Source organism: Poecile atricapillus, chromosome 8 (genome assembly GCF_030490865.1).
Source record: "Poecile atricapillus isolate bPoeAtr1 chromosome 8, bPoeAtr1.hap1, whole genome shotgun sequence".
NCBI classification, from domain to species: domain Eukaryota; kingdom Metazoa; phylum Chordata; class Aves; order Passeriformes; family Paridae; genus Poecile; species Poecile atricapillus.
The window spans coordinates 8,235,332-8,261,096 of record NC_081256.1 but is presented as its reverse complement, the minus strand read 5'-3'; the positions used below and the strand labels follow the sequence as shown (position 1 = coordinate 8,261,096).

General features: G+C 46.3%; 1 protein-coding gene across 1 annotated transcript in view; it reads right to left on the bottom strand.

The window, feature by feature from the left end:
- Positions 1 to 25,765, bottom strand: part of INPP5D (inositol polyphosphate-5-phosphatase D) — a 59,807-nt gene that overhangs the window by 6,171 nt on the left and 27,871 nt on the right. The window contains exons 4-24 of the mRNA XM_058844154.1: positions 21,193 to 21,343; positions 18,928 to 19,099; positions 18,398 to 18,538; positions 12,422 to 12,509; positions 11,625 to 11,705; positions 11,377 to 11,448; positions 10,977 to 11,100; positions 9,815 to 9,921; positions 9,205 to 9,307; positions 8,210 to 8,406; positions 7,869 to 7,986; positions 7,302 to 7,398; positions 6,119 to 6,257; positions 5,345 to 5,453; positions 5,101 to 5,189; positions 4,785 to 4,866; positions 3,548 to 3,637; positions 3,254 to 3,367; positions 2,047 to 2,129; positions 925 to 1,012; positions 81 to 230 (exon numbers count right to left, since the gene is read on the bottom strand). Of these exons, the coding sequence (XP_058700137.1) occupies positions 81 to 230; positions 925 to 1,012; positions 2,047 to 2,129; positions 3,254 to 3,367; positions 3,548 to 3,637; positions 4,785 to 4,866; positions 5,101 to 5,189; positions 5,345 to 5,453; positions 6,119 to 6,257; positions 7,302 to 7,398; positions 7,869 to 7,986; positions 8,210 to 8,406; positions 9,205 to 9,307; positions 9,815 to 9,921; positions 10,977 to 11,100; positions 11,377 to 11,448; positions 11,625 to 11,705; positions 12,422 to 12,509; positions 18,398 to 18,538; positions 18,928 to 19,099; positions 21,193 to 21,343 (2,395 nt within the window). The remainder of the gene's footprint in view (positions 1 to 80; positions 231 to 924; positions 1,013 to 2,046; positions 2,130 to 3,253; positions 3,368 to 3,547; positions 3,638 to 4,784; positions 4,867 to 5,100; positions 5,190 to 5,344; positions 5,454 to 6,118; positions 6,258 to 7,301; positions 7,399 to 7,868; positions 7,987 to 8,209; positions 8,407 to 9,204; positions 9,308 to 9,814; positions 9,922 to 10,976; positions 11,101 to 11,376; positions 11,449 to 11,624; positions 11,706 to 12,421; positions 12,510 to 18,397; positions 18,539 to 18,927; positions 19,100 to 21,192; positions 21,344 to 25,765) is intronic.

Below are 25,765 nucleotides of genomic sequence, written 5' to 3'. Positions count from 1 at the left end.
CAATTCCTTGACAGCTATCAGAAATCCTTTGAAGTGAGATTCTCTAGCACGAGCATTGCAGAGATGATGACACTCCTTACCATACAGTTTCTCTCTCTGTTTTCCTTGTGACGTTTGTAACTTGATTTCACCTTGGAAGATCCCTGTTTTCTCCCCATGGTGTGTCAGCACAGTATGGATGGGAGCTAAGGATTCTGTTGCTTCTATTCGCAAGGCAATGCAGCCTTCCCCTAAAAGACAACAGGGAGACAGTGAGGCTGGGACTGAGAAACTAAGCACTGAAATATTTTGTGTCATCTACTACCAATGCACTGACAGGTCTGATTACTGGAGAGAATTTGCTTTGGATCACAGTAAGGAGCATAGTATCTCCTGAGAAATTAGGGGCATTTATTTCACTTCATGTATGTGTGAAGGATTTCGGCATTGAAGATATCTGTGGGAAACTTCAGGGTTCTGAGCTTCCACTCCTGGTAAGGAAAAGATGAGCCTATGGCTGCTTAGGCAAAGAGCCTTCTGTGGACAAGGACTGCAGTCTCTGGCTGGTGAGAATCTGGGATCCAAAAGCACAGCCAAATACTTTCTGTAGCCAGGAGAAATGCCTCAAGTGAGTGCAAGTGAAACAGGATTTGTTATGTTCTGAATAAACACATGCTGACTCCTGATTTAGTTTGTTTCTAACTTTGTTTTTAAACCACTGCTCTTTCAGAGCTGGTAAAGCTCACAAAGGTTGTTGCTTTGAGTTCATATTCCTTGAATCATAATTACTTCACAAAATATTGCCCACAGTGTATTTCTGTGTATGTTGAGTTCTAAATCATAGATGTTCAGTCTATAAGAGTTACTTCTCTTCCACTCTTTCAGTGGTTTGGAAGAATCTAAGTAGATTTTGATTCATCCAGAACTTTAGAGCTAAGCACTTACCATAAGATTCATCACTGTCTGATGACTTAATGCTGATCAGGATATGTTGATCCAGTAGGTATTCCGGGTCTGAAATAATTGGAGTCAGCTGCAAAGACAAGTTAAAGTGTGTCAATACAATACATGGTTGACAGGAGCACACTTCTCCCTGGGACTCAGTCCCAAATGAGGAGAAAATTGCTGGATAAACCCATGAGGGTATCATGTCACCTCCAGGATCAGCTTCTGATAATATCTGGATATCTGTGGTAGAAGGCTGCACTCTTTGAGTCCCAGCACAGTGAATCGAATGGTACAAATCTGACACTCATGGGATGAGCTGCAGTTTTCTCCTGTAGTCCAGGACTGAAAATTGCCTGAGGAGGAAGGCATCTGCACTCTGATTACAGTCTGTTCCCAAAAATCTATCTAGCTGTTGTTGTAATCGCTTACTGTAGAGCCTTTCCCCAGTGTAAGGCACTCTTTCCAAAGTCAGCACTTCTTCTGGGCTATTTAGAAGGGTATTGACATGCACATTTGCTCCAAATCCAGGAGCTCTTGTAGTTTTTTTCAATTTCCACCATGCCAAGAAATGAAGAACAGCTCTGATCGCAAGGACAGGACTTCTGTCTGATACTGACACACAGAACACTACTTCTGGCCACTGATGTTCTTTTTAACACAGGTAACAAATATTTAATCAACTTTTCTAAAATATACCAAGAGAAAGTTTTGTCTGACCAGGCAAAGAAACTTCAGAGCAGTTACTGTTACTGTTACTTCAGAGAGTTACTGTTTAAGATGTTTTATTTTCCATTTAAAACTAAAAAAAAATGGGCCTGCTTAAACCGACATTATGTTCACTAAAAAGTAAGGAAAAAGTCATGGCTCTGAATGGCATAATCATGCCAGCAAAATTCTTGATAGAGATGTAAGTACACTGACATGAAAGTCCTTTCCTGCTTACAACACTCTGCTTAGCCTAAGCCCATCCTGCATTCTTACAGTCCCTTTGAGTGGAAACAAGACCACAACAATGTTCCAGAAAATAGTATTTATGAAAGTAAAAGACATAATGTTGCTTATGGGATGAAAGTGGAAGCTTCTCTTCCATATGAATATAGAGGTATAGTCCCAGTTTACCTTTGGAAGTGCCTCGACGAACTTTACCACAAGCTCCCCTTCATTTCCATCCTCATTTTCTCCTTCCTGGCTCTTTACAAAGCCTGCAAAGGGACAAGAAAGAGTTCACCAGGAAAGAGACAGCAAGTACTGGGCTACAAATCCTCTTCACTATGTCTCCAAAGAGCCTACAATCATTTTCCTACTTGGACACAAATTTTAAAAGTATTAAGAAGCTTAAAGTCTGAGTTTTGGATGAATTTTTACACAGTAAATTTGCAAGTGGTTTTGCTAGAGCATTGTTAAACGGTTTTATTTTGCAGTTAAACTTGGCACTGAGGAGCTCAGTGCATACATGGACTGGAGGATAAGAACATGACAGCTCTTCCTACGCCACTCAAGATAGCATGCTTTTGAAATTCTAATTTAAGATTCGTAATACACTGTTTCCATAGAAATTTATGCAAATTTTTATACAGCCAAAAAATAATCTTTTATGGAACTGTCTTTGACACAGCGCTCTGACATGCGATAATGTGATGAAGCATCCACCAAAGGCTTGCTGTCCCACTTAAAAGAGCAGATCTGTGATGGGAAATTGCTTTAAAAAACCCACAGCAAGGGCACGTAGGCTTATGTTACATAAACAGCTGAGACTCAGCCCCACAGCATGGGCACAGGCAGTGAAATCTGCAATGCTGCGGGGTACACAGTCCCACTTACAAAGTCACATCACTAGCATTCATTTCCCATTTAGTTGATCCTCTGACTTATTCTTTGTTAAACCAGTTTAATTCAATTATTTTAAGATATTTTTGTTAGCATAATGCAGATGCTTTATTTTGAAATCACCTGATCATTTGTAGTAGGCACAATTAGAAGTGTAATCAATCATGTCTTTGCTATATAGGTATTTTCTGTGTGATAAGCAAGAACAATACATGTTTCCCATCAAGAAAGAAATTATCAGATTGACAAACAAGGTGGAAAAACTCTTGGAAGGCTACATGTCTAAGCATGGATTACAGCTACCTTGGCTGTGGGGTTTGGATTGTATTGCTGACAGTATAGAATGTCTTGCAAACTACAGCAAATCCTTAGGACATCCCTTTTTTGCAGTGGAACAAATGATCCACATAGCTATATTTTTAGATCTAAGCAAGAAGGAGAACTAATCCAAACACTCAGAAAACTTTAACAGAAACAATAAAGATGGGCAAACCCATACTTTCTAAGCAGCTAGAGTGAAACTCAATGTAGAACTTGGTCTGGGACTTGGTCTTCAGAGTAGCATAGCAGTGCAGGAACTCTATCTCCCCTTGGGAATCTGTGTATTTAGAGTCTAGAAAAGAGGAAGGGAAAATAATGTCACTTTCAGCAAGAGATAAAAAGAGGGCTTTTTTCAATGGACTTTTTAAGAGTCTTAAAGTATTAAAGAATCAGGTTTTTCTCTCAGCATTTACAAAGTACTGCATTCTGTATCCAAGGTGAAGATGGTACACGTGCACCCAACCTGACTGACCATTCTTGGAAACAAACTGTGAGGTGACTCCCACTTCAAAGGTGGCAAACACAGGACTGTGGTCACTTGTCATGATGTCAGTGGTACAGCCTGCCAGTGAGAAAGGGAGGATGGTTACTGCCCTGCTCCGGAGAGATCACTGCCAAAGAAATATTATTCAGTAATTTTCCAGAAAGCATAAACGTCTCTTTGGTAACTGTCTCTAGTCAAAAGTGTTTCTTTACATAAACTCATGTCAGTACACATGACTGTAATTCTTGTGTCACAATACAGAAAGATTTGTTTAAGGGACACCATTTTACTGTACTGTTTTGTAGATGACTGTCAGTGTTAGATTCCTCCAGTACAAAAAGCCCTTACAGGCTTCCTGGTTACCTCTGCAACATGCACAGCTAATTATAGCTCTAATATGGCAGAAAAATCACACAAGAATACACTGGTGCTACTTCAGTGCTACAAAACAACTCCTGGACCAAGGTTAACAGTGAGTGAGCAAGGCCTGATTGGATCTAAGCACACACTGAGTTCCAGCAAACCAAATCATTCCAGAGGTGCCTATTCAACCCCACACCTCAGCATCATGGGCTCTGTGATCAGATCAGCCTGCCTTATCCCTGACAGACTTTCACAGCCCTGCTCTCAATCCATGCATAGGAAACCATGAACAACATACTCAGATGCTCAGTCCTACATATAGCCAATGACATTTCAGGAACTGGCATTTGAGTCTTTTTTTAAACAGATTTTGTGGCTTTTTCTCTTCCCTGCACTGCACTTTAGTGATGCTTCTCAGCAGGAGAGGAAATGGACTCTTGATACCACACATTCTTCTGGAATATGATTTGATACAAGAGATGTGTTTGCAGCTCCAGTCTGCAGACTGGACTGTGCACACAGGGTCTGTCCTGCTGGCACTCACTGTCAGGAGTTCCTGGTAGTGACTGCACAGGAAAAGTGGTGGTTGCTGCCAAGAAATAACTGATGTAAAGTGATCCTACAGTATGGCCTAAAGTTGGACAGCTGCAACTGTCCAGGTGGTGTTCTGCATATAAAAGAATAACAGAATGAATTCCCAACCCTGTAAGATTGAGAGATTTTGGCTCCCCACTGCCTGGTTTAACATCAGGTCCCTCTATGCTGAGTGCCTGGCAGTGCAGGGAGATCCTACAGATTCTGTTCTGAATCATTTCCGTTTCAGACTGGTTGCCTTGCTATCGACAATCTGTTCTCCACCCACCATAGGACTGACACACAACGTGCACCATGGGGTAGGATTTCCAGAGCACTCGATCACACCAGGATGGCAAATTGTACTTCATCTGCAAACCAAAGGAGAAGTAATGTCAAGAAGAATGGAAAGGGCCAGTTCACAAAAGAACAGGAAATTCACCCAAGCACTATGTAGTTGTGTCAAGTCTTTTTGTTTGTATTGACTCCTTTCAAAACACTACAAGGGCAGAAAACACAGAGATTGATTTAAGTCACTTTCTTCTGCAGGAGTTGCTGTCACAACTCTGCCCTATACCTCTGAAGGGAAATCAGTTTTCACCTACCCCTGTAGCTTTTTGCTTGGTATATGCATACTTCTCCCGGGTGCCTCTCTCAAAGCGGTAGGTTGGAGCAAAAGTAATCTCCTCTTCCTCTAAAACAGGGAAAGAGCTCTGTTACAGCTTGGCCACTGGAAGCCCTCACCTGGGCAAGAGAGCCACTGCCTGGTACACCCTGCCCCATGCTGGGGCTGGCAGAGAAAGTTGGTGGATGTAGCAGAGGAACCTGCCAGCCAGTGCAGGATCTCACCGAACTGCAGGAACACCTTTTGGTCTCTTCTCTCGAGGAGAAGCTGGTCGAAAGCCAGCAGCTCCGGATACTGCTGCTGCCTGATCTTCTGGATAATATTCTCTGCTTCCTGCCAACAGGGAAACAGCAGAGCTGTAGATGATGCAAAACCTTCATATAAATACTCCCTTCATGGGTAAACTGGTGAGTGCTCCTGAACTGTTTGACAGAGCTGTAGCCCCTGTCACTTCTCCACCCTTCCCTTCACTGAAAAGCCCCAGCCTTTGTGGTGGAACATTTATCTATCAAAACAGGTATTGAAATGCCCACACATCCCCTGCCCAAGAACACACACACTCACAACCACATGCACATTAACACCAAGCTTGGTGTTTTCTCCCGCATACTGAAACCTATCCAGGATTTATGATGGCTCGCCTGTTCCTGAAGGCTTGTTTGAGCCATTCCAAGCTCACCAACCAGAGCAGAAAGGCAGTCTCTGGATTGAGCCATTCAGGGACAGATGCTTGTTCACAGTGGGAAGGAAAGTTGGGAGGTTTGGGGAACTGAGGCTGCCTGAAGCAGTAAAGCGTGACAGATGGCATTCCTGGGTCCATTAATCCTTGGAGAGGACAAAGGGGATTTCCTTACTCTCCCTCAAATGGGGCCACACTCACGCCCTGGGGATCCCTTTTGTCTCCCCTCTTTTTGCCATTTTGCCCTAGATAGGAAGAAGACAGCACTTCTATAGCAACAGTGTGCTGTCCCTGCAGGGCTTCCCGCAGTGTCCCACACCGTTGGGGGCTGTTCCACACGGTAGTTCAAGTCTCCCAGCCAGAAAAGATGAGTAAAGCGATGAGTGATGTTAAATGGACTCAGTTTCTTATCTCCCAGTGTCAGGAAGCGCAGGATGTTCATGTAGTTCTGGTTGCGTCTGTCAAGACAAGAAACATCTGCCTGACATCCTAAATTGCAATGGAATTTCCAAATGGAGCAGAGGCTGCAGCTTTACCAGGTGGGAGCTGGTCCAATTCAGCAGCTACAGAGGAGCTGAGCCAATCAGAAACTGAGAATTTTCCACCCCAGCAGACAGACCCAGGGAATGTGCTCCTGAGGCTACTTCTACTGCCTTCTGGGGCTGTGCTTTTCTGAGCTACATGTCCTAGAAACCCAGCATTAGATTGTTTCCTTCAGATTTCAGCAGCAAACATATAACTAGATTTTGGCAGCTCTTCCAGGCCCTGAGGAACCCTTCCATAGATGTTAACTTCATCAGTAGCAAAGACCCTGTGCAGAAATTCCACACCATCTGTTTCCTGGACTGGGAAAGATGATAAGGCCAAACTCTTCAAGTCCTTTTCACTTTCTAAACCACTCCTTCCAACTGCTCCGGCTCTTCCCAGTGTGGGCACTGATCTCCCAGTGGTGTCAGGATCTTTGCCTTCCAGTCCTGTGCTGACCAGAACCTAATCCACGAACCCTTATTTCACAGCTGGGTATAGAGAATTAATCACTGCAAGGATATTCCTGTTCTACACCTCCCTCCTGGTATTCCTGAAAGATCTTTCTCAGCTGTGTCCTAGGGCTCACAGCACTCCCTACAGTGATGAGGAAGTCAGTCCCATTTTGGGGATTATTTTGGGATTGGAAAAGCCTTTCCACATTTCTCCAAAACACTGTAGATCATGGAACTGTCTTCCTCATGCAGTGGGTTTTCATGACAGGTCATGCAAGTGTTGTGTGAGACTTTTACACTTGGCTCTGAAATAATTTTACCATCCGTTTCCCCTGCACCCATGTGGTATGGCCACACAGCAGAAGCCCCTTGTTTAAATGTCCTCCCAGGAGACATTAAACAATTTTTTTATGGTCAGGAAAACATGTTTGTGCCTGTCTGGTGGGCCCTCCTTCCAAATATGGCCCAGAGAATTTCACCCTGGCTCAACAACCATTTCTGAGAGGGGAGGATGTATCTTACCTGTGCTTCTTTTCACTTCCTGAAGTCAAATGGCTGTTAACAAACCCAAAGGAGGTTCCATTAAACATGAATGACACCCCCACTGCTCCTTTATTACCTGGCAAAAGGGAAGCCAAAAATGACAAAAAATTAATACACCTCCAGCCTGAATGTAGCAAAGATAATAAAGCACCTAACACATGTGAAGTGGAGGATGGAGAAGAGAAAATCACTTAATCAGCACAGAAAAACTTAGTGCTTACAGCACAGATTGTGGGAACAAGTTTTTAAGGGTGCTAAAAAATTAGTTGAAGAGAGAGAAGTGCAACTTCCTTGTGAAACCCAAGAAAGAGCAATCCAATAGCCAGTCAAAAGTGTTTGCTGGGAATATAAATATATATATATATATTCGTACTAAGTATACACACAAATAGACTTCCTCTCTTACAGGGTAAAATACAATCAGTGCAAGTGGAATGTAACTTTAGGAGTGTCACATAAATGTTGCCCAAGGAGTGTTGGAGAAGAGCTGTTCCATGCAGGCTGAGCAGATCACAGCTGTCTGGGCAGGACCTGCCCGTGCCTCACCCAGCGTGTTGGCAATGCCTGTCTTCACATTGGCTGTGCAGATGTGGCTGATGCGGTTCTCATGTTCTGGCTTGGCCAGGACAACAATCCTGATATTCCAGAGGGTATGGATGGCTATCTGCAGGAATGGGAAGGGTAGAGGTTGTATTTCTGTAAATACCTGCCAAGCTGCACTGTGGCTGCAGGCTTCCTGACTCCTTCAATAGCAAGTTCAATGACAATAAAGGGAGGGAAAGGGAGGAGGTACAGGCAAAATCCCACTTATTCCCATCTCTTTTACGTGTACAACATGTATACCCTCATCTCCTGAGTTCCATGCAATAGCTGGAATAACCCCTCACCACTTTGAAGCTGATACTGGTGATTTCCTGCAGAGATTGCCTTAGGGTCTCCAGCCATTCCTTCTCCCCCTGGGGGTCCTCCTGGGTGCCAATCACATAGATGTCATGAGGGATGTAGTCAGCAGTGTCATCACGGGTCCTCCCCTGCCCCTTGGAGAGGAACCAGGAGGTGATCTTCTTTGGGGGTGGGGCTGCACCTTTTATTAACACATCAAACACCAAAATAAGTCAGAGCATATCTTGTCAAAACCAGGATGAAGATAACTCATGGGGACAGAAATTATGGGCTTCACATCTTGTATCACTTTTGTATCAGCCAGGGCACACTGTTCTAAGATGACAATGCCCCACTTGTGTCACTGAGAAAGGAGTGATTCTGCTTTGACCACCTGCCTCTTGTGGATCAGCTCTCCAAGGCCGAGGCTAGTCAGGAGTAAAGGCAGGGAGCTGTACTCCTCCTGGTCTGCCACTGCCTTGACCTTATTCCTTAAGGATGGCCAAGCACAGACAGCTCAGCTCACAGCAGCTGAACCAGGCTTCTGTCCCAAAAAGGAGAAAAATAACCTATATTCCACTGCCCTCACCCTGTCCCCTTCTCTAAGTACCACAGACACTCAGCTGTCTTCCCAGGCTGGACAGGAACTGTCCCTAGTCAAACGAGAGCTGCTGATGTGCAGTTTGTGGAATTGCTCATGTCCTTTCAGCAAGGTGGTGGATGTTGTGCGCTGCTGCACCAGCTTTGTGCCAGCCACTGTCACTGAAGCAATCCCTCAGTACCCAACAGGGACAACTTCATGGTCCTTTGAGTGGAACCATGAGAAGTGTCAAACCACATGCAAAAGTCTAGATATCCGCTCTTCCCCTGTCCCAGGGAGAGGACAGCCCTGGTGTACAGACCTGCCATGGAACACAGAGAGTCTGGAGCTCGTTGTGCCAGCTGAGCACACCTTTAGGCAGTGTCTGAAGGAGTGCCCATGGCAGAAGGGAGCCCATACCCATATTCCAGGTGCCAATGAAGATGGTGATCATATCAGGCTCTGGTTGCTCCGAGTGTTTATTCTTCATCTGCTGCAGAAGCTGGCAGAACCCTTCTCTCTTCTAGACAGGGAGAAGCAGAGAAAATTAATGAGATACTTAACTCCTCTGACATGACCTCTTGAAAAACCAGCTGAACCAAAAATTCCCAGCACACTTGAAGGGCAGATTAGCTCTGCACTATCCTGAAACCTTTCAAGAGGCTGCCTTTCCTGTGGTGCTTTTTTAGTCATTTAGCTTTGTTTTAACAAATGCTGAGCTGGTCAGAAAAAAATCTTTTCTTCCCTCTTTGTCTATATGAACCTTTGCACAGTGGCCATCTCGACACCTTGCTTCTCAGTGCTTGCTCTGTCCTCCTGCCTCGGTGACAGCATTTAGGCGTCTAGTATCTCCCTTTAGACAGTATACTTGCTCATTTTCTGGATGTTTCCAGAACAAAGGAGAAAATATCTTTTACAAAGGCAACTACTGTCCTTTAACAGTTCAGCTTTCTACCAAGGAATGCCCCATGTTCCACTCCCACCTGTGTACCTACTCGAGGTTGGCAGGAAAGAAACACCATATATGTACCTTGGAATCAGAAAAAATATATTCCTTCCGCTGTGTTTTTTCTTTTTCTGTTTCCAGAACTATCACCAGCTTGTTTGGAAGCTTCTGGGACTTGATGAGCTGCAAGACTGAACAGAGGCTGGGTGTCATAAGCTGCGGTCACTGAAATAAGGGTCCCAGCAAAACCAAGAGAAGCTCAAAGGCCTGGGATTTACATGGTCTTTTCTGTCTGTGCAGTTTTCCTTGTAGATCTGCATTTTAAAGTTGCTTAATCCTGTTCCCAATAGGAACAGATTTGGACTCCAAGTGAAGAGGACCCCCAAAACTTTCCTGCTTTGAGCTCTTTTCCATCCCAAGCCTTGCAGTGTGAAATGAAGCCTTAACTTTGTGCAGGCAATCCCCCTGTATCCTGAGCCAGCCTACATGTGTTCCTTCCCCATCTGTGAAAGAGGATGTAAGTCCTCATTTGGTGGTAAAGGTGATTCCTTGCATCTAAAATAGCAGCTATTATGAACATCTGGTAGAGAAAGCCATGTGTGAAAGCTCATCTTTTTGATTACTGCCAGCAACAGGTTGATTTTCTAGCAGGAGAGAGCCCAAGGGCATCATCTACTCTCTCACAAATCTCTTTTTCTCAGCTTCAGTGAACTGTCTGTTAAGAAAGACAACAGAAAAAAGGGAAGTTGCTTGAATCAGGCAACCACAGACCAAACTGGCATTGCTCATGGTGAGAGATACCAATCTACATACAAAAAAATCAAGGGAAATTCACTGAAAAATGTTACTGAAACTGAGTGTCTGGTTTTTTACCATCAAAAATCATCACAGAAGTCAGCATGTTCTTGCAGAATGGTGGGGTTTATTTTCAAGCGAGATTGCTTTTCAGAAGAAAAATGGTTCTATTGCAACCAGCTCTATGGGGAATCTTCTACCAAAACCTGCTCCCTTGCAGTGCTAATTCCAGTGTCTTCATTTAGACCTGGAAACTGGGTCTAAAACAATCTATGAAAGCTGGTTATCCCAGTACTGAGATATCTGTGTCTTGCTGACTGGTGCTCATGCAGGACCCAGGACCTGCCCTCTGGGCCAAACCTTGCCCTGAGTAGGGCTGAAGGGAACCCCTCCCATCATCCAGGGACCCAGAGCCTAGCCCAGCATTTGTGACATTAAGCTGACATCTTACTTTTCTTGTGGGTATAAAACTTGTCCTCTGGACCATCCTTAGATCTCTTGATAATCAGTTTTCCCATTTCCACATCCACTTTGAGTTGTATTTTTGAGAAAATTCCTAGGGAGTCAGTTTTCACCTAGTGGAATACAAAGAGGTTTTCCATGAGGGACCTTCTACACTTCAGTCACATGTATTACAAATGCAGCACTTCCCTCAAGTTCTGGACACATATCATTATGCCAGTCTCACCAGACATCTCTTAGGCATTTTTACGGTGCCAAGCAGAATCCAGGAAAAGCTGTTACCTCTGTGGCAGCACAGCAAACTTCCCAGGAGCTGAGAAACTAACATAAATCTGCATTACTGTCCTTCCACATTATGATCAGCTTTGTTGTTAAAGGAGTAAATTTACCTCAAAGGTGACAGGAGGGATAAGGGAGCGTCGGTGTGTTGAATCAGGACCTTCAATTAACAGTGTTTTCACCTGTAAAATAATTATGTGTCATTTATTGCGTTTGGTGATTCTGCACTACACTGAGAGTAATGAAATCAGAACAAAGCAATCTTAATGTGGCAGAGCACTGCACTGATAATGAACAGGAAACAAACTAGAGGCAAAGGAGGACAAGAAGATGACATAAAATAGTTTGAAAACTCTACCTTTTCTTCAATAGAAGACAGCAAAGAAATCAGCTGGTTGAGTTTCAATACAATATTGGCCGGACTTGCTTCACCAAGCACCTGAAACCACAGCACAGGAACAAAAAGAGAGAGATGGACAATTACCAAGCCCACAGAGCACAGCTTGGAGTGCAGTCCCAGCAACACCTCACACAGACCGAAGAGCAGCACTTGTACCTTCGCCACTCTGATTTGTAATGGGCAGCACAAGAGCAGAGAACACACAGAAGTGTGAGAGGCTGGAAGGACAAATCTGTAAACCTGTTCCATAGGGTCAAGGCAGCTGGCCATGCATGGGAGTCAGCTTGCTGCTGGGGGCAAGTTTGCATGACCAGGCCTGGGGCTCAGCATACAGAAGTCCTGGAATTTTGGTTTTCTGGCAGGGAAAGGAAAGTCATGGGAACTTAAGTGGGCTTGGGAAAAGGAAGGATGTAGCAGTGAAACATCCTGGAATCAGGTTAATGGAAAAAGAAGTGTGCAATGCCAGCCCACATTCTGAGGGAGGATGGGGAGGTGGGAGTCCTCAGCAGCTGGTGGCACTTTCCTCTAGGACAGGAAAGGGGGGGCAGGTGGAGAGGGCTATGGGATAAGTGAAACTGCGGGATAGAACTCACTGTGCGCCCCCTGCACTGCAGCAGAAAGAGGCTAAAGAGAACAGAAGTGGCACATGCCCACCTATACCCCACTGGCTATGGCTGCACACCAGAGCCATCCCTGCCCCCACTGACAGCCACCCACACACCTGTCCTGCTCTTCCCACCTCCCAGCCCCCTTACCTGGGAGCGCTGGTGGGTAATGGGATGCAGCTGTTGCTCAAACACCTTCTGGATGGACTCCAGAGATGGGAGAGTCCTCGAGGCCTCACTGGGAACACAGACACAGCACAGGTCTAAGGCTGTGGCCGGCTCCCTGGGGCTGTTCACACTCGGACACAGCCACATGGATGATATGACAGACACATGTTCACATTGGGCACACATCCACACTGGGTCTGCCCTCGCCATGTCCCCCCTGAGCTGTGAGATGCGTACGGGAGCAAATCCCAGCTGCTTGGTGACATGGTCAACAGGGCAGTGTGAGTCAGGCAGCTGACTTCGTCTTGCAAAGCTGGAACACACCCATACTGGCTGCTCCTTGGGTTTTGCTTTGCTGACTCCTTAAATCTCCACAGAAAGGTATCCCAGTCTGGGCAAAACCTGAGGATATGGTGTATAAACAGCATTACCCCAACTATGCCAACTCATAGACCCAAGTGCACTCAAACGCCTCAGAGCCCAGCACAGTCTGATGCCCCTGAACGCTGCAGCCGTGGCAGCAGCTCTGCTCTGTACAGGGCCTGTGCAGCTGCTGAGATTGCTGAGGACAGTGCTGGGGACTATGCTGGGGACTCTGTGCAAAGAGGAAACTAATTTGCAGATATTTCATCTCACATGACATGCCAGGTGCAGCAAGGGGGTGGAAGAGGCAGCCTTTGATCTCCTGGGCAGAACCATTTACAGGTAACAATGTCATTCCTTCAGTGCTTGCCAATGAGATTCCACAGGATGCTCATTTGTTGAAACACTGCTGTGTGAACTGGGCACAGAAGCTCTATGCTGATAATGACAAGACTTATTCCAGAAAGAGCAGCCAGGGAGCACAGGTCAAAAGGAAGGTGATGGTGGTGAGCAGCACTAGGATGCTTGCACTGTGTCTAGTCAACGGTGGATATTAATGATCTCCCTCACTTTCCTAAGTCTGAACAGACTGGATTTTATTCCATCTTTGTCAGGGAAAGTGCTCCAAAACAAAAGTGTGCCTGCCTGAAGAGATATGTCTAGGTGCTGAACCAAAGATGATTAATTGCCTAAATTAAACATTCATATTTGACATTTCAATCTGAAAGACTTGCCGTGGAACACACAGGAGTACAAGGCACATGTAGGAATCTGATTCTGCTAATTTTATTCCTCCAATGCCACTGTTCAGCTCTGGATCACCTAGGGCCAGTGAAACCGCAAACAGATCTGGCCCCAAACCCAAGAGTGCCGTTGCTGCCATAGAGTAAGACCCCAGAAGGCTGCAAGCAGTTGCAGGAACATTGGGTGAAGTTTAGTTTGAGAAGACTGAAAGGACATTTACTGTGATGTGCAAGCCATCTCTTAAAAACACTGCAACAGTTGTTTGAAGCAACTCAGGAGTGATTACCCATGGGAAAACTGCCCTCTGTTCACAGTGCAACATGTAGGTTGTGTGTGAGGAGGAGGAAGAGCTCCTGTGGGTGTTCAAGCCCATTAAAACCACTGGGTGGTTTTAATTAATTTGTAACTTCTTTTGTTTTCTTCTCTTGACAGTATTAATACCTTTAGTGATCTTCATTGAAGTGTCAGAAGCCTGTGTATCCACATGCAGTTGCACAAGTTTTGGTATCACAAGTGCTTGAAAAACTGCCTTAAAAACTCTGTGTGCAAATTATCTATTGAGGGAGAATAAACAAAATATGCAGAACGGCAATTGATGACCAAATGATGGCTTCAGACAGTAGCAGACTGAATAGACCACTATTGGTGTTTTTCACTGGAAGCTGAACAAATCCCCTTGCATGGGCAGTCCCCGCTCTCTCTGAGTCAGCTTTCCAGCTGCTGAAGGATTCCCCTGGCCAAGGAAACCCTTGTATGGCAACTTCTTTAGCACAGAATGCCTCACAAAAGTACCCATCAGCCTTACAGGTCTTGGTTTTGTTTGTATATTTCCAGTATAAGACCTGCCAGAGGGACCAGCCTCTTCCCAAGTGGTTGTTCCTGGTCCCCCAGGCTCTAATAAGGAGATGTGCCATGGCTGTCCTGACCCCCTTGGCCACTGCTAGCCCTAGAGCAGCAGTAGCAGCAGAGTTAAAATCAGCTTTCCCAGTCTCTGAAGAACACAAGGGTCGAGGCCTTGCTAAATTAATCAGGGGCGAAGGGTGAGGGAAGAGCTCACAAACTCTGAACTCCGGTCTGCTGTGGCCCAGCTGTGCTTGAGCTTCTTGGCCATTTGTACATCCTGCCCCATCCATGGGCAATACCTGAGCTGCCAAAGGCACAGACTGTTCACAAACAATTGGTTCAGTTCTTCTCCCAGCTCCACTGCTCACTGTAAGCTCCGTCCTCCTCCTGACCACTGAGCAGCTCCAGTACTGTCCCCTCTGCCCTGCTGACCTCTGCAGTCACCATCCACCCACAGCCCAGGCTCACAGCACAGGGCTGAGGCAGCAAAGGGCACTGATGCTCCTTTCTCACAGTGACTGCAGCGTGTCTGAGTGTGACCCTCAGAGATGGCACAGTTGAGCTCTGCAAGGTGAGGAGAAGCCAGAACACAGATTGTAAAACCCTCACATTCACAGCAAGTCTGTGTGGCTCCTCAGCAGCCAGGCCAACCCAGCCACAGTGAGTCTGTGCTGCACATTCCTAACCCCCAGCACCACCAGGAAATTCAGAGCTCCACTGCAAGATCTCCACTGTGCCAATTAGCAACTCTGGGGGTTTTGTTTGTTTTTTAACCTATTCGAAAATAGTGTGAAAATAATGGAATTTGACATAAAAATAAGACACGAAGAAGCAGCCTAGGAATAACCTGTGCTTTCAGCTGGAATTCCCTGCACAGCTGAAGGAAGCTCAGGGAAACAAAAACTAAACTTAGGGAATGCCACTGACAAAATTTGAGTTCAGAAATCACATAAGGGAAGTGAAAGGAATCAGACAGATTTGTCTTTACAAACAAACTGTGGGTCTGCTGATAAATAAAGGTAGATACTGAGAGATAGAAGAAGTAATAGAAGAACCATAAATTCCACAGGAATTCCCCTGACTGACACAAGGAAAAGAAAAGGGGTGGGCTATACATTAGAAGGAGGTCTGTATTAAGCAATTTGAAAAGTTTGTACCTCTCGAGCACTTCAGCCAATGGGGAAAGAGAGAGGGAAATGCAGCTGGGAAATTAGGATAAAAAGGAGTAGGGGAATGTCCCATGACCTTCCCCTTTACTTGAATAAAGTAACAGGACTACTCTGTCTCCTTTTTGGACATAAATCTCTGGTGTTTGTGGATTAATTTTCCTGATTGCTTCAATCTTAAACCCTAGACAACCTCAGAGATTAAAACAGTAGGATATCCAAGCATCTGATTATTAGCCAGCTGATGGTAAGCAAATCATTTGGTTGGGTGGTAGAGATCCATGAGACAATGTGAAGTGGGAGAAGTTCCTCAGTGAGACCTGACAGGGATTGAAAGTATCCACAGCCTGCAGTTCTGGACCGTCATGAAAAAATTGAGACGGCAGCTCCAACAAGCCAAAATAATGCAGGTATGGGGAGAAAATGCTGGGGAAGAAGTGCATGAGAATATGCATTGCCATAGTTATGTGCAGTCACCAGAAGGACAGAGGGCAGGTCCTTGTCCTTTGCTGGGTTTGTGGTGGTGCAGTGTCCTGTCTTGGGGATGCTTTTTATCCCATATCCAATTTTTTGTTTTGGTTTTTTTTGTATTGTGTCCAGGGTGGTCGGTGCCTTCCCCTCCCTGTGCCCCCCGCTCTGGGAGTATCATGATGGGTGAGCATCAGCCCAAGGATCTCCTTGGGGCAAGGAGGGGTTGCTTCTGGTGGAGCGATCATCTCTGCCATGCAGCACAGTGTCTCTGACTAGAGATGCTGTTGCCTGGTGGGGTTTTACCCATTTTTTTCTTTTCCTTCAGCACTGTGACTAGAGTTTACTGGCTTGCTTCTCTGCCCCTTTGCTTGCTCAGGAGCCCAAAGCCAGTGCATGCTGTGCCAGCCCCCCTGACCCCTCTCCAAAGGGCCGCTCACTCTGCGCAGCCCATCGCCGGGAACGGTCGTCGCAGGTGAGCTATCCATGGGAGCAATCCCCTGCCCAGACTCTCTGCTCTCTGCTGCTGCTTCTGGGCTTCTTGTTACACTTGTAACCCAACACCTGACCGCTTCTGGCACAGCCACAGAGTTTTTGGTACCCTTTGCACCCCGAGTGTGCCATTCCAGCCACCGCTGTGAGGTTCCTGCCCTCCCGTTTCGCCATCCGGAGGGGCCCAGGCCCAGCTGCCCCTGCGGGTTTGCAAAGGCAGCCCCTTTTCCCTGCCGCCATCCCCCAGGCGCAGAGCGGCAGCCGAGCTGTGGCACAGCGCCCCCTGCAGGTGTGGAGGAACCATCGCCCCCGGCCAGCCGGGAGCCAGCAGCGCCCCTGCCGGCCGTGCCCAGAACTGCACCCAAGGGGAAAGGGCTCCACAGCCCAGACAGGTGGCACTGGCTCTCTGCTTCTGCTCCTTGTTGCTGCTGCTGTTGGCAGTTTGCCTTGTTATATGTACATACACTAGGAAAGAACTGTTACTCCTTTTCCCATATCTTTGCCTGAGAGCCCCTTAATTTCCAAGTTAAATAATTCAGAGGGAAGGGGATTATATTTTCAGTTCAAAAGGAGGTTCCTGCCTTCCTTGGCAGACACCTGTCTTTCAAACCAAGACACGTCCCTACACTCAACAGGCTTCCACCAGCAGCAGAATTCACCCAGCTCTGCTCTAGGATGTCACTTTGCAGTGTGCAGTCACCAGAAATCCTACAGAAAATCCAGAAATGTTACAGATGTCCTGACAGTTGAGGGAATTGTTGCATCTCCTTCCTTTCATCTCTCCATGTGCATCTATGAGGAATAGGGTTGTGAAACCCAGATAAGCTGAAGTAGAATAAGAAGTTGGAAATAGGAGAAGCCAAACATCATTACAACAGCAGCACTGGAGGTATTTTAGTAACACAAGACTCTCACTTGTGATTTCATTTGATTTGAGTTTCCATTGTTCAGGTTTATTCTTAGCTGGCCACCTGGGTCTCTCCTCTCCGATGTGTGTAGAGAAGCAAAACGCCTGCCTGCCTGCACAGGCAGGGTGCAGAAGGGCAGCACTTGGAAAAATCTGTCCTCAATCCTCACAGGGGCTTGTCTGTGGGCAGCTGGCTTCTAGGAGAACAGGATCAGGCCAGCAGCACAACCTGCCTCCCCTCTGCATACACCAGAGAGAAAGGTATGGGAAGCCATGGAGAGAAGTGTGGAAATATGTGCCCTCTGCTACAGTGCTCCAAGAGCTCTGCACAAGTGTGGGCTGGTCCCTTTGCTTAGAACCAGCAAGAGGGAAATAACATCCTTCCACCACAGAAGGAGGGAGCTCTGCAATGTTCTAGTACCCTGTCAGAGTTTTTCTATTTGTGACATGGAAGCTCTACAAACAGGAAAGGTAAAATTTGTAGAGTCAAGAGTCTGGACTTGTTCCTTTTTTCATTTGAGCTGGCCTTCACCAACATGAGTGGAATCACTCCAAGTTCACAATGCATTAGTGGGAAGGAAAATCAGTGTTTAAAATCTAGTTATACACTAATTTGTGCTTGTTTCCATAAGCGGCTTGTACTTGACAATCCTGTGGGTGTCATTTATGCATTACCAAATTATGCAGTAAATTGGTTAGTGCATTTTTTGTTTTGTTTCTTTCTAAACAAAGCATAAAATATAACACTCTGCTGTCTGAAACCACCTACAAGGAAACTTGATTGTCAGAGCTGTCTCTTCTATATAAATTTCATATCTTTGGATCAGAATCATGGGTCACGAGATCTAAATAGACTGCTTTTGAGGGCAAGCCAATTTCCTATGCCAAAAATGAGGGTTCTGAATGCATGCACGTGGGACCTTTGTTAGACTACAATGTTATGGCATTACACTCTGAAAACCAGCTTCTAGTTACCTGAAGAGTCCTTTGCAAAGAGCTGTTAGTAATTTCTTCAGTTGAGGAAGATTGCTTGAGCCAGTCTGCACGATCTCAAAGTCACTGATGATGTGAACTCGCAGGTAATCCTGGATGAGTTTAAGATGCTCGTCAGAGACACTGGGAAGGAAACAGACAGGTCAAAAGCCAGCTCTTCTCTCTACTCCCAAATATCAAATAGCTTTCTTGTTTTTCTAAAATTCCCACTGTTTAGACACATGGCTAATAAATGAAGTTCTCTCAGATACTACTCATCCTTTATATTAGAAAAGTATACCTCAGTGGAGAAAGTATATGGGTTATTTTAATAATTCAGAAATGTGTCTTTTCTGGACAACAGATGGACTGTAAAGAGCAGTCAACGCACTGTTGATCTGATTCTGTTCTTTAGTATTAATGAGGACTAATTTTGTTGAATCAAACAGGTCCTCAGCTGTCCCAAATACCAAGGCCCAGCGAGCTCAATACTGGGCTGAAGTTCAGCAGTCCTGTCACTCACCCTTCCTTACCTGCTTGTGTCCTGGTACTGCAGTCGCTGGAGCAGTGTTTCAGAAAGGGACAGTTTATTCACATCTGCCACCCGGGAGTTTTCAGGGAGAGAAGAGACATCTTTTGTCTCACTGCTTGGCAGTGCCATGAGGATGTTGCGTGGGGGCAGAAGAGGAGGTGTGGGTACCAGGTCTAGCAAGAACAAAAGGAAAGGCACAGTCATTCCAGCACAAAAATTGGACCTCTTGTCCCTCATACCACTCAGGGCAGAGCCCACCCTGCCAGGGAAATCCTTTCAGAAGCCATGTCTTCTGGCTGGTCTGTGGAGGGATGTCAGAGCTGGGAAGGTCAGGACTCAGCACAGGCCCCGCTGTGTTTCCAGGGATGGCTGTGGTGTGAGAGCAGCAGGATGAAGTGTCAGGCTTGGCACTCACATGCAGGCAACATATGCCTCTGCCTACCGTGAACTCCACCCCAGCCAGTTTTAACTCTCCCATCTGCACAGCAGCTGTGAAGGTTAATTAGTTAAGTTGAATATAATTCTTAGAGAACACAGCTGTACCCCACCCATGTAATTCCAATTATCATGGGGATCTGCTGCTCAGGCAGAATGGATGGAGGAACATGATGGAAGAAGCACCAGAAACTGCCAACGGAAAGAAGTGAACAGCTAAAGTAAGCAAACAGAGATGGAGAAAATAGACTCCATGACCCAGTGCATAGGGGCTGAATATCTTGCCTTGTCTTGTGGGCATTGAGTTGGAAGGAAAAAGGATTTTCCTGCTGTGTCATCCTGCTGTTCAGCATATCTCCCTCTTCTGGGAGAAGAATGGGTTCATCTCCACTGATCCCAACCGTGGTTAACTTTCTTTTCATACCAATTGCTCCAATACTTTGTTATACATGTTGTACTGAAGCTGGTTGAGTTGTGAGGTTTCATTTGGTTATTTCCTAATGGTGGAATTTGCATTACAAAAACACCCCCAGGACTGACCCACTGCTTCTGGGCTGGTGCTGTGATTCAGAGCCACTGAGTCATGCCTGGTTAATCTGCAGGGTGCTCATCTTCCACCTCTGCAGTTTCACATCTAAGATGACCAGACATCTGTAGGCCCTACATGGCTCCACCATGATGGCATGAAGTGCCTCAACAAAACTAAATTGTGTACATGAGCAGCCCAGACCCAGTACTAATCTTTCATTTGAAGGCTCTTAGTTTTGGCTAGAACTTCATTCCCTGCTGCTTGCCTCTCTCTATATTATTTTTGCTGTAGTTCCCTCCCTGGCCCTGGGAGCTGGAGACTAAGTACAACTGGCCAAAATCCAGGAACATCTTTCCTTAGCAGCTTTGCAAAATTTTGTTCTATTTCTTCCAGAAAATTGCATTTCAAAATCTTCCAGCTCCTGTGAGATATGCAGTGGGTTCCATCAAAGGGTTACACAGACACTGGGTTGCACAGGCACATCAATCTGCCCTAGTTCACAGGGCCTGTCGATCTGTCCCAGGCACTGTGTCCTTCAGACTTGTTTGATTGCAGTGCTCATCATTTCCAGACAGACATCAGACAGGACAGGAAGGATGGCTCTGTGGACATGACCTTCCTCTGGGAGAACTATGACAGATCCAAGGGGTGATTCAGGAAAAATCCAAGGAATGATCCAAGACCAGTGAGTGCCTGGAACGCACAGTGGCATTTGATATAAAATAGTAGGGATGATGCCAATCACACCTCTTCATCATACACCTGCCTCTGTACATGGAGTTAGACTGTCTGCCAGTGCCAGAGCTGTGCCCTCTGCTTAGGACTGTCAAAAATGTCCCCTAGAGCAGAGCAGCTGAGTGGTTTCAGATGCCCCTTAGCAGTTGTAGGTGCGTGGCACAGCACAGAGATGTGCTCCAAGCCCCAAGGGAGCATCTCTGTTTAGAGAGAGGCCCTACAGATGCAGGACAAGGAGAGGGTGCAGAGGTCTGGAAGATGGCTGGACATAAACAGTGGAGTCCAGATAAGGACACCCAATTAACCACCCCCACAGCAGATGCAGTATACTTCCACAGAGGGTCTCAGTGCATTCCCTCAGGTGAGCTAAACGGATGTTCCAGGTGTGTGTACCATAAGACACACATGAGGGTTCACTGCTGCAGGGCCTTGCCAGCTCAGGCCTCTCTATGCTCTGCTCTGTTTTATGGCACAACATGTTGTAATCTCCTGCCTGCACTGTGTATCTCCAGTCAAGAGGTTTGAGTCAAGGGTCTGCATCAGCAAGTCACATCATAGGTTTCTTACCAGTGTCCTCCTCCAGTTCATCAGCAGCCTCCTCCTCTTCCCGTGGCACTGGATATTTGAGGTGCCATACCAGACCCATGTTCTCCTTCTTGTAATACTCTATCAGTTCCTCCAGGTTCTGAAAGTACTTCACAGGGACACCCTCTGATGCCTGAAACAAAACACAGAGGCAGTCATAGCATGGGATTTCCTACCACACAAACATTGCCCCTTGCAGAAGGAAAAACAAAGTCATAGAGAGAGGAAAAAGCCACTGCTGCTGCCCAGAAGAGAAGCTGCCCTGTTCTTGCTGCCCATCTGACCACAGGCTCTGTGCAGAACAAACAGAAACAGTTTACATGTTCCAGCCAGAGTCAGCACAGATGCCAACCTCAAAGACTCACTGCAGCCAAATGGAAGAGCTCTCTCACTGGGTTCAGGGTGATTGGCTTCACTGCAAAGGAAGATTTTAAAAACAAGTCATTCTCCCAGATTAATCCTTGTATTCTCTCTTCTGCTGAGCACAAAGCCACTAGACTGTGTTATATTTTGTGGTATCCAGGAAGAATTTTTCTGTGAAATTGCAAGGTAAACATGGCTAAATCCAGACGTTAGCATCCCTTCCAGGATTCAAAGGCTCAGAACTGCATTCAAATGAAACAAGGTGCCGCCCCACACAGAAATGCTTGGATAGAGGTTTAGAGAGTGGCAAGGACTGCAAATGCGCATGGCATGGCACTGTGTGTGCCAGCTGAATTCTGTGACCAAACCTGTCTCGAGCACACCCTGGCCACTAATCTCAGCAAATGGTTACCCACAGGGGCCAAACACAGGGATAAGGTTTTGGAGGTGTTCAGAGCCAAAGCTTCAGTGTAATTATATCCACACATTGGCACAAACAGTGACTCTGCCAGCAGGAACAGCTGCTATTCCTGCAGGTCTGCTCCACTGCTTCAACCACAGACCCTACCAAAGACAGACACAGTCTCTCATGGCTCAGCACAGATCTTCTGAGCAAGGGAAAGAACCCTACGCCACCTCCCAAACTGCAATGAAGTGTCATCCAATCCCAAGGCTATAGCAACACACAGCCAAAGCTCTGATCCCTCTCTTTGGGGCACCCTCTTCCTGGCAGGGTGCTCCTTCTGGACAAAAGGTTTTCCCACAGAAACCAACCCAAGAAGGCCCTGTCTATCTGTATATCTGCCATAAAAGATCAAGAAGTGGGGACAGAATGGAGGAGAGCAGTTGTTTTCCATCCCCACGAGGCTGTTGTTCTTGACTTAAAAGAGCGACACTGGGAACTGTTCACAGCTGGGCAACCTAAAGGAAGACCTGATCACCCCAATGGCAGGCTTGACTGGCATTGTTTTGCATGCATAAAACTAGATTTTGCAGGGGAAACATGGTTAATTAGTGAGGAATTAAAGCTGTGCCTCCAATTTGACATAACTTGTTACACAGACATTCTGCCTCTGACTAACAGGCAGAGTATTTGAATTTATTTTGGGTTTGCAGTGATTGCCTGTAAAAAGTTACACACAAAGTTTCAATACATGTTTGAACAAATTTATTTACTTGCCATTTATCTTTGCTCAGTTTCTTATTCTCTATGAACTTTTTTGCTTGAAAGGCAAATGTAGAAAATCAAAGAAATTAAACAAGTGAGATGTGAGCAAAAACCACAGCAGAGCACAGGAAAATGTCTTCAGTGAGTCCTAGCAGCAACAAGATTTCTTTTTAACTTTTCCTAAGGAGTAAAATCTCAGGCCAGAAATTAGGACAGTGCTTTCAAAAGTGAAGGGCATTTGAAGTCATCAGTGCCCTCAGGCTTGCCATTAAAAATACCTTTCATTTTTAGCTACACCTGCATGTCTTTAAAGGCTCAGCAAGGCACATTTTCACAACAAACATGAGTGATACTTCTGAGAGCTCTGCCTGTACAGCCTCCTTTTCTGTCTTCCACATAACTGCTCCTGAATTTAACAAGATTTATTATCCTCATATACTGGAAAACATCATATTCAGCATGAAGGCAATACTTGCGCAAACACTGGATTATATTTTTGTGAGGCCAGAGATGTTGAAACAAATAATTGGTTAAAACTTCTCATGATTCCACCTAGTGTAGGCCAAACCCTGCTCTGCTAGAGCAGCATAGACTCTGCACATTTGGAATGACTTCTCATTTACACCAATTAATGTGTCCTCCCAGACTCTTCTGCTTCTTGGTGCCAAGTGCAAAGTTTGGGAATCAGGGAAAACCATCAAGGAAAAAAACAGCTCTAATCCATCGTATGAAAGGATCCTGAAGTCACAGTGCTGCACTGGATTAGACCAAGAATAGTTCAGCCAGTCTTCCATGCTCTCTGTTTATCTTCTATGCAGTACCTTCTTCTGCTCTGAAATCCCCATTTTTGTGATTATTCATTGACCAGCACCCCCACAGCAGCCCAGAGGGCACAGTTAGCAGCTCTGGTGGTGGGATGGCAGCACACTCAGCCTCCGTGCCCTGTCCATGGCAGCATCACCCACACTTAATCCTCTGGATGACCCTGCCTGGGCTGCCTTCTGCCCACCTGCAGCCCCCACAGATAGGCTGGAGCTCATAAGGCACAAAGCTTGGGGTGGCTTGCTTTGCCCTAGGCTACCCCAAAGGGCACCTGGGAAAAGGCATCAGCCCCACCGGAGCACACACACAGACCCCAAAAAACACCAAGGACAAACAGGGTCAGGGTTTGCCATGTGCATCCCTGTAGGAGGAAAGCTTTGCTGTCAGTGCTCTCTCTACCTCTTGAATTACTGCAGCCTGCTCCACTCCTTCTCTTTCCAACTTCTCCCTCACTTTCATTTGCTACTTCACCACCTGCCTGCTTCCCCAGATCTCCCCAGACTGTGCCTGAAGGCCCCTGTCCCTGCACAGAATCCTTGCCACCCTCACTGCCCAAACACTGTCTTCTTAGCCTTATTCTGCCCCTCAAGCTCCTGCTCTCCCAATGTGCCTGCAGGAAGGCAGACTGCCATGAATGGCTCTTTTCAGGCCAGAGTCTTGATGGAAGTGGCAGGAAAGGCTGAATTAGCGCTTTTTGCTGCCAAGGATAGTTCAGTCTCTGAAACTGTCCTGGTCTCTGTGGTAAGCAGAAGGAGCATTTTGCAACAGGCCTCCTTCCTCTAACTCTCTGCACAGTCCGAAGCCTGTGTTCCAGCTCAAATTCCCCAGCATGGCCATCAGCCCCAGCTCTTATGCAGCCTGGCTGGGTGCACACATGAGCACAGAGGCTCTGCTGTTATGCACCCCTTCTACTCTGTTAACTTGGCCCACTGCACCCAGCCACCTTTTGTGATAAAGCCCCCCTTCTCCTCCCTCAAGGATAACTGGAATTTATGACCATGTCAAGGAGCTGGGCTTTGTATCTGAATCCAGATGCTCATTCCCAAAGAGAAGCAGCCTCCATCTCAGCAGTGCCAGCTCCTCTGACAGCCCACCTTCCCCAAGTCCAGTCAGGAGAAAAAGGACCAACTCCCCATGGCACACAGTAAAATAAAGAACAGCATTTCATATTTTAAGACAGAATTCAGCAAAGAACTGAATATGTGTCCTGAGCAGCTGCACAGAGATAGTGAGAGATGAAACAAGAAAATGGGGAACCAGCTCCAACCAGCCATGGCCAAGCACAGAGGAAAGGATGGGCAGCCTCAGACCTGCTCAGCACATGCTCGTAGTGAGGGAGTTTTAGGGTCCTTCCCCACACCACAAAAGGCAGTGGCACCATTTTGCTTTTTTGCTCCCAGCCACAGAACAATAGGACTATGGCCAAGGTTGTGGTGTGTTTCCAGCCAGCATTGCCTGGGACTGCAGGGATGATGCCTGAGCAGCATCAGTTGAACACTGAAAGTCTGGTTCAGTAATGCTGCACAGGCTGCCGGATGACCCCCCTGAGGGTTGATCTCTGCCAGCAAGTGAGGAAAGCAGCCCAAATCTGTGACATCTGCTAGGACACCTGCTTTCTTCCCACTTGAACTTGTGGCATTGGTTTTTAGGTGGAGAAAGAAAAGTGGTGGTGGATAATGAAGTACTGGTATTGAGACAGGTTGTTTGCAGAGCACATTACCAAAAACTGGACTGATGGTAAACTATTAATAAACATCCTCCAGACAACTGCTCTGGATGACAGGAGTGAGGCAAAATGCAGCCTAAACGTTACACAAGCTTGTTCTGGATTTTGAGACAGGAAGCAGAGGCAGAACAGGGCACTGTGAACAAACCAGAGCAGGACGGGGCAGCGCAGAGCAAGCTGGAGCCACCCCAGCAGAGCCAACAATGAAATCCACTTCCCGCCCCCCTGCCTGCATTTAGTAAGTAACTGTTTCCTCAGGATTATCACAGGATAGATCTTGTTTTAATTGCACAGTGAATTGTTTCAAGTCATTATAAACGTGGATGGCAAGTGTCATCTCCATGGCAACACACCACATCCCCAGAAATGTGCTCACAGGGCTCATGGGACACCAGAGAGGTGTGGATGGCAGGCTCTCCTTCCGTGGGGATTCTTCCATCATCCCCACTGGTACCTCGGCTTTATGCTGATGGCAG